Raw genomic sequence first — 14,326 nt, forward strand, 5'->3', positions numbered from 1 at the left:
TGGGTCGTGACAAAATGGTATCAGAGCCCAGGTTCATAGGTCTCACGTGTATACAAGCCGAGTCTAAATAGAGTCTTGAGGATCGGTACAGAGACGTCTGTACTTATCTTCAAGAGGCTATGGAGACTTTTAGGAAATATCTTCACCTTTTAATTCTTTATCGTGCGTCCTTGATCCGATCTATTTTCTATTACCTCACTCTGTTCTCTCACATATAGTGGTGACTCTTGCCTAATTCTATATGCGTGTAGTTAAAATATCATCACGTGGTCTAGATTTAATTTGGAGGTGGAAGTAATAAACTTATGGAAAGGGTGTATTGTGAGACTTATAATGCACGATGATTTTAAAAGAGTGAGTAAGGCTATGGTTCAATAATGTACTTTGAGGATATAGTGTAGGAAGAGAAACAATGGTTTGGAGGATTATATGAACGTCTCATATTTCTGGATAGTGGTTAAGCATCGAGAATGATGCTTGTTTAGCCTATCCGATGTTTGAAGTGGTTCTACAATTGAGAATGGTATAATTAGGGGAATGACTATGTTGTGAGCACTGTGCCCTCGGAGACTACAGACTGTGAAGTTTGTCGTGAAAGAATGAGTTATATAGTGTGCGATGAGGATGATTTTGTGCTAATCGAGATCAGAATTTCTATGGTGGTTTGATAGGGTGGATGTATATCAGCAAGCATTATTATAAGTCTACTACTGCGGTACTTGTAATTATTTGGTAAGGGTTACGGGTTATGTAGCTTCTGCTATTGACCTTACCTACTGAAGGGTGATATCGATTTTGACTGGAGACTGAAATGCGTTGGTAATGTATGATAGTTACGTAATGGATAGAAAGGTGTAGACTATCTAGGTATGAACTTTACGATGGGTATGATGTATTCTAGTGGTGAATCTATCAAGCTTTCACGGTGTGGTACTATTGGTATACAAAAACAAATACATCGATTATCAAGTGTGATTACTAACTACTTAAGGAGTTATCAGTTGTATCATCTTCTCATATGATGAGATTTGATGTTGCATTCACATTTGAAAAACAACCCAACTAGTTTGTTACTAGGGACGCTTGGGGTAAGCATTGTTTATAAGAAAGATCTTAGTGGTGGATTTTGGGTATGATTAATACGTTTAGGTTGTGAAGTATATCCCTAGAATTCTAACTAAGGACTTGTAACTTAACCGTAAACTCCAAGGGAGTGGATCGATATCAGAATGATAAGCTTATGGATAAAGAAAATAGCAGTGAGTATACTTGTGTGAATGCAATTAAGAATTTTAGTGAGAGTGCCCATAAAATTGGGTTATTCCATTGGATTTGGTTAGTATAACTAGGTTTAAGGTATTTTTTTTCGATTGAGAAGGTTGACTTCGAGATGATGGTAATAGTTATTGAGCATAACGGTAATAAGAATTTGTGATGGATTATGATCATGACACAACCATACGTTAAGAATTTTTGGTTAAATAGATTCGATATGATAATAATGACTTGTAAGTATCTAAATTACGATTTTCTACTATTTGGTGAGTGATGTGGTTGTATGAAAAGTCATAGAATTTGTTGAGACACCGCTCGAATAGAATTGAAAGAATCTAAATTCATAAATAAAAATATTAGTGAAATATAGTTTAGCCTTCGAAATAAGGCAAGAACAAATATATTTACTCTAGTTGTAAGGGCTGAATGTCACAACCATACGTTAAGAATTTTTGGTTAAATAGATTCGATATGATAATAATGACTTGTAAGTATCTAAATTACGATTTTCTACTATTTGGTGAGTGATGTGGTTGTATGAAAAGTCATAGAATTTGTTGAGACACCGCTCGAATAGAATTGAAAGAATCTAGATTCATAAATAAAAATATTAGTGAAATATAGTTTAGCCTTCGAAATAAGGCAAGAACAAATATATTTACTCTAGTTGTAAGGGCTGAATGTATCTTCAGAGAGAGTGGAGAATTAAATTTAGTGACATGTGGTTCTATTTATTTTGCTCTGTTTATGGTGGCAATGTTATGTGTTATTCATATGGGTTAACGATTATTGGATAAGATTTGAGAAATAACTCTATAGGCATTTGACTCAAGTGTGGTAATAAGTTTTTTTTTGTGTTTTTGAGTTTGGTAACTGGTATAATTAAATTTTAACGAAGGATACGATAAGATCAATAGAGAGGAGATCAATGATAGCTAAGATACGTGAATTCATAAAGGTCTTCAATGTATGAGCTAATGTTGATAGATAATGGAATTGGGTTACTTGGTTGGAATTCAAAATTCAATTTGTTCATTGTAAGTCTACATTATGGCAGTAGATTTCATCAAGGTATAGATTAATAAGCAGAGAAATGATCGATCACAGCAGATATTGAGCAATTGAAAATACTTGTGTAGGGTTTGGGTCTTACAAGTTGTTACTTTTGATTGTTAAGGGCCCTAAGGAAGTGCTCCACTTAAATTTTTAAGTTAGAACATGAGGTAAAATGTCATGAGTTATTGGTCAAAGAATAAGGTTGGTAAACGAGTCAGCAAAAGGAACAAGAGTCTGGTGTATTGAATAGTTCAAGGTATTTGAAATTTGCGTCATGGGAAGCATCTAAGAAATGAGAAGAAATAAGACATCACGTGTAGATCCTTAGTTCAAAGTTGAAGATTTCATGAATTTTTTCCCTTGTTTTCAGATATGACTATACAATGTCGATTGGTTCGACACAGACTTATGAGGGATGTAACAACGACTTTTCTTAAGGTTTGATTTTGATTTGAATGACAAATAGTGAGGTGTCGAAGATTATGTGTTTTATGTAAGGTTAGACTCTCAAATTATGGTAGGTGACTTATGGATGCACTACGAGATGAGATATAGTTCTTCGTGGTTATTAATGATATCGAATTGGATTGATACTACTCTGTTGATGGGTTATACGAACTATTGTGATGCGTTACATAGGCACTAGAGGGTAAATAGAGGCTATGTGCTCATAGTATGTAGAATTATTCAGGTGACCAAGAAATTATCTAAGTTTTGGTATGGGGAACAAACTGGTTGATTGTGGGTAGCAAAAAAAAATTATCAAAGTGATGGAGTCAGATGAATGAAAATATTTGATATAAGTACTATGGGAGAAGTATCTTGTGTTATTCGATCTTGATTTCGTACATTCTTATATAACTACCTATTTTGTTTCGGACATGATTTGAGGTATGATTCGCTCCTTATGCCCACAAGTGTTTCTACTTCGGTGGATGGATCTCTAGTGGTTGATCGGTGTACCGATTCTGCGAATTCTTTTGATAGGGTAGGATGCTTTTACAAACTTGGCTATTTCAATTGTGATATATTTGATGTTGTTAGGGATTGTTGAAGTATAATAGTGATTTTACATGCATAATTATTTTTATAAGAATTTGTAGAAGAGCTACCATGAATACTTATAGTTGTCCGACAGTCTTAAGGTTCAACTCTCGTCGGGGTCTCATTCTGGCTATGTATGGTAGAATGTGGGGGGCCAATGGGTCTAGTGTTACCGCTCTTAAGGGTTGTTTACAATCACAACTACTGATATACCATTTTCAATAGTGTTATTAGAAGTTTTGTATGCTTGGATGTATCGCTCGCTAGGAGGGTATTCAATTATTTCATTCTTTGGGTTAGATAAATCATATTCTCCAATAATAAGTACCTAATGCCTAAAGATCAGATTTATATAGCTTATGCTTGTGGGAAGCTTTGGTAGTGAGAATGGAATCTTAACAAGATCTGTGATAGTCTGTGCATTATGAGTGTGGTGATTGATTCAGGTTCACTTTTGGTTATAGCCGGTATTAGTCTAGAATTTTCTCGTGGTTATGTGATGAAAGATTGTCATGATGGTTATGATGGGGTTTAGAGGATTTCGGTTAAGGTTTTATTCATGGGTTAATATGTGACGTCTAAATTATCCCTAATTAATATATTTGCCAATGTTTGATTCGAAAGTTCAGTTCGTAGAAGTTGATCTTGATGGAATAATCTTGATGAGGAGCTCACTTGAAGGAATGAAAACTGACTTTTGAAGATTATAACTCAGGCTTTTGGTACCGTTGGTTATTCTCCTTTCTCCTTCTTTATGTTCGAGGACGAACATGATTTTTAGTGGTGGATAATGTAATGACCCATTAGGTCATTTTGAGAATGAGTCCTCCTCCTTTCATACGAGACCCTTCCCGCAAAATTTTAATGGGTTATTTGGACTATTCGGTAATTTTGGTTAATTAGTTGAGGGATAATTTAAGAAAATTAATTTAATTAATGGGCTAAAGTGTTAATTTATTTAATACCATATACCACTTTTCTTATATTTATTAAAATAGGTTAGTAGGGTTTGTAAATTTTAATACATAATTAGTTTGAAAAAGAAAAAAAAAAGAAAAGAGAAAAATAAATAAATTATATACATATAATCTGATGGCTTAATGCCATCAGATGTAACAATCAAGAAAGAACAGCGACGAGCGACGAACACCGGAGAAAAAAAAAATACGGAGGAAGAAAGAAAAGAAAGGGAAAAAGAAAAATAAAGGAGAAGAGAAAAATAGGAATTTTCATTCGAAAGCGTCAAGGTAATTATTCTCATCCTTTCCATTAAATTTTCATGTGATTATGAACATATTTTTAGGGTATATTGGTGGAGAAATAATGTTGAAATAAGAAAATATGATCCTAGGGTTCTTCACATAAAATCTTGATTTGGAGGGTCGAATAACGATCCATTTTAGCTGAAATTTGACATGTGAGTTTATTTTATCATGAGTGAACATAATCAAAAAGAAAATTTCATATTTGACTTCAATAACATAGAATGAGTTAGTTTCGGAATTTTGATATATTGAGATAGATAATTAAATATTAGGTATATTATATTTTATGAATTCCATTAAATTTATTATATTGGGCAAATTAGAACCTAACCCTAGGCTTGAAATTCAGAAAATATGGGAGTTGACATCTTAAGTGGCATCAAGATTAGGAATGTGATTATAGATTTGTGTGAGTTTTTGGGTCTAGGCTAGACATATGATAATAAGGGTGTTGTTAGTTTCGAAAATCTTATTGTGATTATTCATTTGACTAGATTACGTTGATTTGGAGGCCCAACAAAAAGGGAAGGCTCAAGTCCCAGAGTGACTACTTGATTAATTAAGGCAAGTGAATTTCTAAACCTCAGATTAAGCTTAGAGATGCTTGTATTTCTGTGTTATGGGTATTAGGAAGTAATGAGAATTAGACTGGATTATTGACTATATGATTGACCTTAAAAATGGAGATGAGGGGTAGAAAATGGTGATCTAATGACATGTATTGGTGGAATTGATATGTTATGATTGTGGATTTATTTTGGACATGTGAAATGACTATATTGATGTGAGATAGGAAAAATTATGGTTGTTGTCATATTATTATCGTGAATTATATGAACATGAATTGATTGCATTGGTTCTGACATATTGTGTTGAGATTGAAAATGATATGAAATAAAAGGGGTCGGGCCACACGCTCCGTGGCAGGTATTATGAAACAAAGGGGTCGGGCCACACGCTCCGTGGCAGGTATTATGAAATAAAAGGGTCAGGCCACACGCTCCGTGGCAAGATATATGTATTGAGGGGACGGGCCACACGCTCCGTGGCAGGTTACATGGACAGAAATGTCCCCCATGGGTTTCGGACTGTGATTCAGCGGATGTGTACCGATAGGACAGACATGCATCATTTCATTGCACTGCATTGCACCTTTCTGATAGTTGTGACTTTGTGTTTACCCCCATATTGCTCTGTATGCTGAACTTGACTTGGTATGATTCATTGACGAGACTATTGATGAGTATTTGTAGACTGTATTACTGTTGTTATTGTACAAGTGTAGAGTTGGACTGATTTTATGCAGGTTGTAGTTAAGGAGGTTCGGTTGGGAGGACAGGAGTACTTGTATCTATTAAGCTTTGCTTAGTTTTAGCTATCCACTTGCTGAGTACCGTGTTGTTTGGTACTCACCCCTTGCTTCCACACTTGTGTAGGTTGCGAGCCCGGACCTGCTTGATCTTATACTGTTTTCCACTACAACCGAGGTTATCAATTTCTAGTGTTGAGGTAGGTGTTACATCCATCTAGCGGACACCTCTTACTCTTTTATTATGTTTTAGTCCTACTCTAGAGACAAAGACATTGTGACTGTATTTTCTTTCGTACTTCGATAATATATTAGTGGCTTATATACGTGACAACCAGTCTTGGGGGATTTTGGAGATTATTTATTTGTTTTTTACTAAGTTAAACCTTGTTTTATCTCAATTACTTCCGCATTTACTTTCCGTTGAGTTTTAGGCTGACTTGTCTCGGTGGGTTGAGATGAGTGCCATCACACCCAAATTTGGGTCGTGACACTGATCCTCCATAACACATTGCAACATCTAAGGTATCATTGATATATCTCAAGATCCTCTTAACAGTATTCCAATGCTCTCTACTAGGATTAGCCATGTATCAACTAACCACTCCCACTGCTTGTGTAATGTCAGGTCTTGTACACACCATGACGAACATTAAACTTCTCACTGCTAATGCATACGGTACTCGAGGCATCTCCATCCTCTCTGCTTCATTGCTAAGACTCATATTTGAAGATAACTTGAAATTAATAGGAAGTGGGGTAGAAATTGACTTACAGTCTTGCATCTTGAAGCGTCGCAAGATTTCCTTCAAGTAGTTCTCTTGAGAAAGTCAAATATTCCTATTATATCTGTCTCGGTGAATTTGCATTCCTAGAATCTTGTTTGCTGGTCCCAAGTCCTTTATTTCAAACTCCCTAGCCAACTGTGCCTTTAAATTTGTGAGACGATCTTTGTTGGGGGATGCTACCAACATGTCATCAACATACAACAGCAAAATAATAAATTCTTCATCTCCAAATCTCTTGTAAAAAACACAAGGATCTAAACTATGACTGTTGTATCCAAGGCTTATAATGAAGGAATCAAATCTTTTATACCAACACCTCGGCGCCTGTTTGAGACCTTATAGAGATTTGTTCAACCTGTAAACCAAGTTCTCTTTTTCTTGTTCTACAAAACCTTCTAGTTAGAGCATGTAAATTTCTTCTTCAAGATCTCCATGAAGAAATGCAGTTTTGACATCTAATTGCTCCAAGTACAAGTCAAATGTAGCATACGTTGCCAGGACCACTTGAATTGTCATGAGTCGAACCACTGGAGAAAATATCTCATTGAAGTCTATACCTTCTTTCTGAGCGAATTCTCTTACCACCAATCCTGCACGATACTTCTCCGCTTGATCATTACCATTACGTTTGATCTTGTAGACCCATTTATTTCCAATGGCCTTCCTTCCTTGTGGAAAGTGAACAAGATCCCATATTTTATTTTTATGAAGAGCTTCAATTTCATCTCGCATTGCTGCCATCCACAGATATGATTCTTGGCCTTTCATAGTCTCATGAAAAGTTGAAGGCTCTTCATCCTCTGTTAATAGACAGTATGCAACATTTCCCTCTATAGAATAATCTGAGTGCCAAGATGGTTCTCTTCTCTCCCTAGTTGACCGTCGAACTTGTGAATTTTCGATCTCAGCTTGCTCTTGTTCTTCGTGCTCTGGTGTTGCTTTAGAAAAAACTGAAACTTCTTCTATTTCTTCAATTTCAACTGTAGTAGTCTCTGATTTTTCTTTTGAAGTGCTACATTATTTTGCTTGTATCTTGTTTTCAACAAATACAATATCCCTACTGATTACTACATTTGTGGGCAGTGGAATTTCACAAGCGATATCCTTTGACTCCATCAGCATACCCTAAGAAAATTCATTCCTTGGATTTTGGATCTAACTTCAATTTTTCTTAGGTGTTGTACAAACATAAGTAGGACTTCCGAATATATGTAATCAAGAATAATCAGCTGGTTTTTCTGTGCACATCTCCATTGGCGTTTTCAGATCAATTGCAGTTGATGGTGATCGATTGATCACATAACAGACGGTTTTGACAGCTTCTGCCCAAAATGATTTTTCCAATCCTGCAGTTGCCAACATAACTCTTGTCTGTTCCAACAAGTTTCTGTTTATCCCTCTACTACTTCATTTTTTTGTGGAGTATATGCCACTGTGAACTGCCTTTTAATACCTTCTTGTTTACAGAAGTTATCAAATTCATCACTAGTGTATTCTCTTTCATTATCTGTCCTCAAACATTCGATCTTTTTCTCAGATTTAAGTTCCATACGCGCTTTGAACTCTTTGAAAATCAAAAAAAACATCTGTCTTTCTCTTGATTGGATACACCCAACTTCTCCTAGAGTAATTGTCGATAAATGACAAATATTTTGCCCCTCCTAGAGACTCCACCAGTGCTTACCAGACATCAGAGTGGACCAAATCTAATATTTTCTAGGAACTGCTAAACTTCAGTCTATGTTGCTTACTGGTAACACAATGCTTACAAAAGGGTAGTGAAACTTTTTTGAGCCCTGCAAGAAGCTTTTTGCTCAACAAGAATATTCAAACTTCGTTCTAACATATGACCAAGTTTACGATCCAACATCATCGTTGATTCTTCAAATGAACTTGTTGACGCAGTTAATTCTTCTCCTTCTTGTTGTGTTTCACCTTTAAGCACATATATATTTGCAGCAAGTTTTTTCGCTTTCATCACTACAAACGCTCCTTTTCAAATTTTCATAATTCCATCATAAGTCTTATATGAACATCCATTATTATCAAAGTGTCCCAAAGACAATAAATTCTTCCTCAAGTCTTTTACATGAATGGTTCATATCGTGTACCAATAACATCTAAAGCATGATCGTCTCCCATGAACACAGATCCTCCTAAGATAGCTTTATATTGATGGAACTATTCTCTTAGAAAAGTTTGTGCCATATTGCTCCTGTGTCCAAGAACTAGACATCAGTGAAATATTTTCTGTCTTTATTATTTGATATTGCTTCACTATATAAAATATCACCATCATCCGAGGTACTTGCAACATTCCCTTTTCACTCTTCTTCTTGAACCAACAATCTTTCTTGATGTACCATTTCTTGCCACAGTTGTAAAACTTGATATCCTTCTTACTTCTTGATTTTGATCTACCATGATTGTGACTCCCACTGGGGACACATTTCGTTGGTCTTCCTCTACAAGGTAAGTTCTCTGAAACTTTCAACCAATCTTCATTACCTCACACTAATTATACTAACCTTAATGAACAAATACATACTAAGCCCACTGAATCACCTCTTGTTAATCCTACTGGCAAAAATGTTCAATCTGGTAATGTCCATGTTATGTTGAAATCCACTGGAACTCATTTGCAACCCAATGCAAATGAGAACCATGGTGCTGTGATCAAATCTTCTATGCAGGGTACTGATACTATGGCTATAAACAATCCTGAAAAATCTACCAAGGTTCATATCAATGATAATCCTCAGCAAAACAGTCTCCCACAAGTTAACAGACCTACCACCTATCAAAATAACTTCCCTAAGATTTCTAATAATTTTGATAGGCATACTCCTAACAATCAAGGTTCCAAAATTCTCAATAATCAAACTCATCATAATGACAATACCAACCAAAATGCTCAAAAGACTCAGTTCCCTAGCAGAAAAGAACAGGTCCCTCAGCCAGCCCCTTATACTGTAACTCAAACCTTTGCTGCTAAATTGAGAATCAATCAAGCAAGAACTGAGACCCCTGTAGAATTATCTACACCTATATACACTTTGTGTTTTTTTACTTTGTTTATTTATGTTAAGCCTTGATGTACCATTTCTTGCCACAGTTGTAAAATTTGATATCCTTATTACTTCTTGATTTCGATCTACCATGATTGTGATTCCCACTGGGGACACATTTCGTTGGTCTTCCTCTCACCATTGTCAAAGCTTTAGCTTGTTGCGAACTTTCTTTTCTGTCTTTCTTATTTTTGCGTCGATTTTCTTCTTCTAAGACAATGGGTGCAACTTTATCGAAAACTAGACTGTCTGTATTGTTCGTCAGGTTGATGATGAGTTGATCATATGAGTCAGACAGACTTTGAAGTAGAAGCTCTGCACGTTTAGTCCCTCTATTTTGATGTGTTCAATAACCGACATGGACTCTGTCATTTGAAGAGTATACAATCTTCTTTTTAAGAAGATTTTATTATGCAAAGATTTGGCCTCGTACAATCCCGTAAAAGTATCTCATATTTCTTTCGTCGTCCGTTTTTCAGCCATACAAGATAACACTTGATCAGCTAGTGTCAAGTGTAGATCAGCAACTGCGTTGCTATCTATATCGTTCTACTTGCTATCATCAGTAAAGTCTGTGGGCATGCCTTTAATTGCAACTAAGCAATTTTCTTTTCTCAATATCGCTTTTGTTTTCAATTTTCACAATGAGAAATTAGTCCCATTGAATTTCTCAACCTCAAACTTTGTTGTACTTGACATTGTTATTTGCTTCATACCCTTCTAGATTGTTTCTGAATATCTTTGCGAATAATCCTGACAAACTGTGTCGTCACCAAAATTTACTATTCACGTGAATAATACTTTTCACCGAATTTTACTATTCACAAAAATTTACTATTCACAAATACTACCTTCGCATAAAACAGACAGAATAAGCGAGGGCTCTGATGCCACTGTTAGGGGGAGGAAGCACCACAATTAAGTTTGATATGATAATAAATAATGAAAATAAATTGGATACGAGAATTTTATGTGGAAACCCCTCAATCTGATAGAGAGAAAAAATCATGGGGTAGAAGAATTTTACTATGATGATATGGGAGTACACTGCTCTCAAATACAAGGAGAAAACAACAATAAACATTTCCCTCTTGTAAAAGGAATAACTCACTAAAGAGGAAACTCTAGACTACGATATTTATCTTGGTGTATAACTCTCTTCGTATTCTTACTCTTTTGGATTGTATTTTTGTAGGATGATCTAAATGAGGGTAAGAGGTCATCTATTTATAGGAAGCTGGAAACACGTAAAATACGCGTTTTCTTGTCAAAAATTGCTAAAAAAGGCAACAACTTTTGAAATAAGTAAAATATGTATTTTCTTCTTGGTGCATGTGCACCTCCCTTTTTGACTTTCTTGCAATTTGTAAATTCCCAATGTGAAACAGGTATATTCTCTGTCGGTATTATATACTAGGTGAACATTATCTCAAAATTATATTCTTGTTTTTCGAACTTCATTAAAGTATATAAGCTAAATTTTACGATGCACATATTTTGCTGAAGCAGGGCTAGTTCAAACATACAATTTTTTTTTCGTTTTGATCTGATAGACATTTTTTATTTAAAATTTTCAGTTTGCTCAACATGAACCTGGTGTAACTCATGTCTTAGTTACTGGAGGAGCTGGTTTCATAGGTTCTCATGCTACTGTTCGACTCCTAAAGGATTCATACCGTGTAACTATAGTGGTAAGTTTACTTAATCATTTCATCTTCCCCTTCACGAATCAAGTTTTGAAATTGTGCATAATCCCGGGATTCTTTTGAACAGGACAACCTTTCGCGTGGAAACATTGGCGCGGTAAAAGTTCTTCAAGAATTGTTTCCTGAGCCAGGACGACTTCAGTTTATCTATGCAGATTTAGGAGATGCAGTAGCTGTATCCTTAACATTTTCTTTTATTCTTTCTGTGTTTATCTTGATCCCTTCAAATCACCTCTTTTGTCTAATTCAGAGGCAAAGTCACGATTTGAAGTTTATATTCTTTGAACCTATCATGAAACCATAGCTCGATTTAGTTACTGGTTGCAGTTAAATATTTATACATTTATAATGGATTTCCTAATATTGTAGCTCCGCCACTGGTCTGATTATAGGCTAGCGTGTTCATCCTTAACGGGTAACTCAGGTTAACAAGATATTTAAACAAAATGCATTCGATGCTGTGATGCATTTTGCAGCTGTTGCATATGTTGGTGAAAGTACACAAGAGCCTCTCAGGTACTCCCCAAAATTCTGAAGTTCTAACTCATATCGACTGTTAAAATCGTTCAGTTTGATTCATTTTCTACTTACACGAGAAAATAATGATTTTCATTCTGTGTTGCTCGGATTCTTCAAAAATGCCAACATGTGCCTATTAGATCCTCCAAAAGTAGTGCATTTTTGGAGAATCAAATACGAGTGCTGAAGCATTTTTGAAGGGTCCGAGCATAATATATTTCATTTCAAGAACTGATCTTCCAATGCAGTAGTCAGAAAATACTCTTCTTTTGAGCTTCAAGTTTACGAGCTCGTGCACCTTGGGTATTAGAAAGATCAGAATTATGAGAAATGCTTGTTTTTTCGTGTGTGTCTAATCTTCTTTTATAGTAATATTCTTTAGTATTTTGTAGGTATTATCACAATATCACATCAAATACATTGCTACTAGTTAAGGCAATGGCAACACATGGTGTAAAGACACTAATTTATTCGAGTACCTGTGCTACGTATGGAGAACCTGAGAAAATGCCTATTACAGAAGAAACTCCACAAGTTAGTAACTGAATTCCAGTTACTTATTAAGCAGTTTATGCTAAATTGATTTTCGATATAGTAGCTTATGCGTCTAGTAAGAACACTTCCTTTTATGTTAGAGTTGAGTTGTTTCCATTTGATACTTTTGCTGGTGCTGAATTGTGGAGTAATTGTTTGGTTATTATAATTGTAGTCGATGATTCTAGTTTTTCCGGAGTACTGACTTAACTTTGAACAATTAGGCACCGATAAATCCGTATGGAAAAGCAAAGAAAATGGCTGAAGATATCATACTGGACTTCTCAAAAACTTCTGATGTTGCTGTCATGATATTAAGGTTTGTGCTTTACTTCAATACTTTTAGAAGAATTTTGATTAGTACTTTCTATCAATGATCTCGTATATTTTGCCTATGGAATTTAAATTATATACACTGACAATATAGAATTTTCACACTATTGGTGTCATTTAATATAGCAGATTCTCTTTCTATTTCTCGAAGACTTGATATAAAGAGTTACCTACTATTGTTGGTTAATTTTGCCTGATGGTTTAATAAAACGTATACACTGACAGTACACAAAGCTTAAACTCTTTTCCAGGAGTGTCGTATTGATTTCCATTTTCTTAAAGTCTCGAATCAAATTATTCAGGTATTTCAATGTAATTGGATCAGACCCTGAAGGAAGGTTAGGAGAAGCTCCTAGGCCAGAATTGCGCGAGCAAGGACGGATATCTGGTGCTTGTTTTGATGCAGCCAGGGGAATAATTCCAGGGCTGAAGGTTAGCAGTACTATGAGTTTAACTTCCATACGCTACACTGACAAAGTTACTAGATTTTTTTTTACACTATCAAGTCACCCCTGATATAATCATGACGGGTAAATAAACTGAAAAATAAGACAGGTTACCTACTACAAGCGATTAAAATACATTGATACTGCAAGAAATTCCTTACATTGTCAAATGCATATAAGTAAAATCCTTCTAGGAGTGCACCAAAATGCCGGCTGGTGCATGTATGATCCTTCAAAAGTATTGCATTTTTTGTGAATCCGACACAACATTTTCAGAAAGTCCGAGCAAAGTAGTTTTGAAGCTTCCAACTTGTTATGTCCTTTAATATGTACCAATGGTTCTTTTCTTCTATATGGTGAATTAACTGCAGATAAGAGGAGTAGATTACAACACACCTGATGGAACATGTATACGAGACTACATCGATGTGACTGACCTAATCGATGCTCATGTAAAAGCGTTAGAGCATGCAAGACCTAGCAAAGTTGGTATTTACAACGTCGGGACAGGAAGAGGTTTGCTTTCTCTGTTTCTAATGCGAGAATAACTTAACAGATTAAAGATTTTGTTTGATGCTCATTGTTACTACAGGTAGTTCAGTGAAACAATTTGTTGAAGCTTGTAAAAGGGCTACAGGAGTTAACATAAATATTGAATACCTCACTCGACGTCCTGGAGATTATGCTGAAGTATACAGTGATCCTTCTAAAATTAGACGAGAACTGAACTGGATCGCGAGATACACGCTTGAAGAGAGCTTAGCAATAGCATGGAGATGGCAAAAGGCACATAGAAATGGTTACAACTAAAGTAGACAAGTTTTAAGATTTGAACTCATGTATTACTTTTTTTGTTTTGAATAGATAACATCATATCTCTTAGCTGACTCAATAGCGGAGTCAGGATTTTAGTATAAGTATAACATAGGAAGAAGCCAAGGAGACAACAATGGCATTGGAAAATCCTGTGTGTTAAGACAATA

At 35.4% G+C, this 14,326-nt stretch overlaps 1 protein-coding gene across 1 annotated transcript; it reads left to right on the top strand.

Annotated features, from left to right (window-relative positions):
• Positions 1-9,352: 9,352 nt before the first annotated feature.
• LOC129870984 (probable UDP-arabinose 4-epimerase 2) lies at positions 9,353-14,326 on the top strand. The gene is made up of 9 exons (XM_055945851.1): positions 9,353-9,766; positions 11,383-11,496; positions 11,579-11,686; positions 11,936-12,027; positions 12,423-12,564; positions 12,789-12,883; positions 13,200-13,329; positions 13,715-13,859; positions 13,936-14,326. Exons 1-9 carry the CDS (start codon positions 9,353-9,355, stop codon positions 14,151-14,153), a joined length of 1,458 nt encoding a protein of 485 aa, XP_055801826.1. The 3' UTR covers positions 14,154-14,326.

The sequence above is a fragment of the Solanum dulcamara genome, chromosome 10 (assembly GCF_947179165.1).
Source record: "Solanum dulcamara chromosome 10, daSolDulc1.2, whole genome shotgun sequence".
Lineage (NCBI taxonomy): Eukaryota > Viridiplantae > Streptophyta > Magnoliopsida > Solanales > Solanaceae > Solanum > Solanum dulcamara.

Bases quoted from the DNA above. Each gene is read 5' to 3' on its own strand.
- LOC129870984 (XM_055945851.1), top strand. From the start codon at position 9,353: ATGTTGAAATCCACTGGAACTCATTTGCAACCCAATGCAAATGAGAAC. The intron at 9,767-11,382 runs GTAGAATTATCT...TAAAATTTTCAG, and splicing joins AAGCAAGAACTGAGACCCCT to TTTGCTCAACATGAACCTGG. The intron at 12,565-12,788 runs GTTAGTAACTGA...TTGAACAATTAG, and splicing joins TTACAGAAGAAACTCCACAA to GCACCGATAAATCCGTATGG.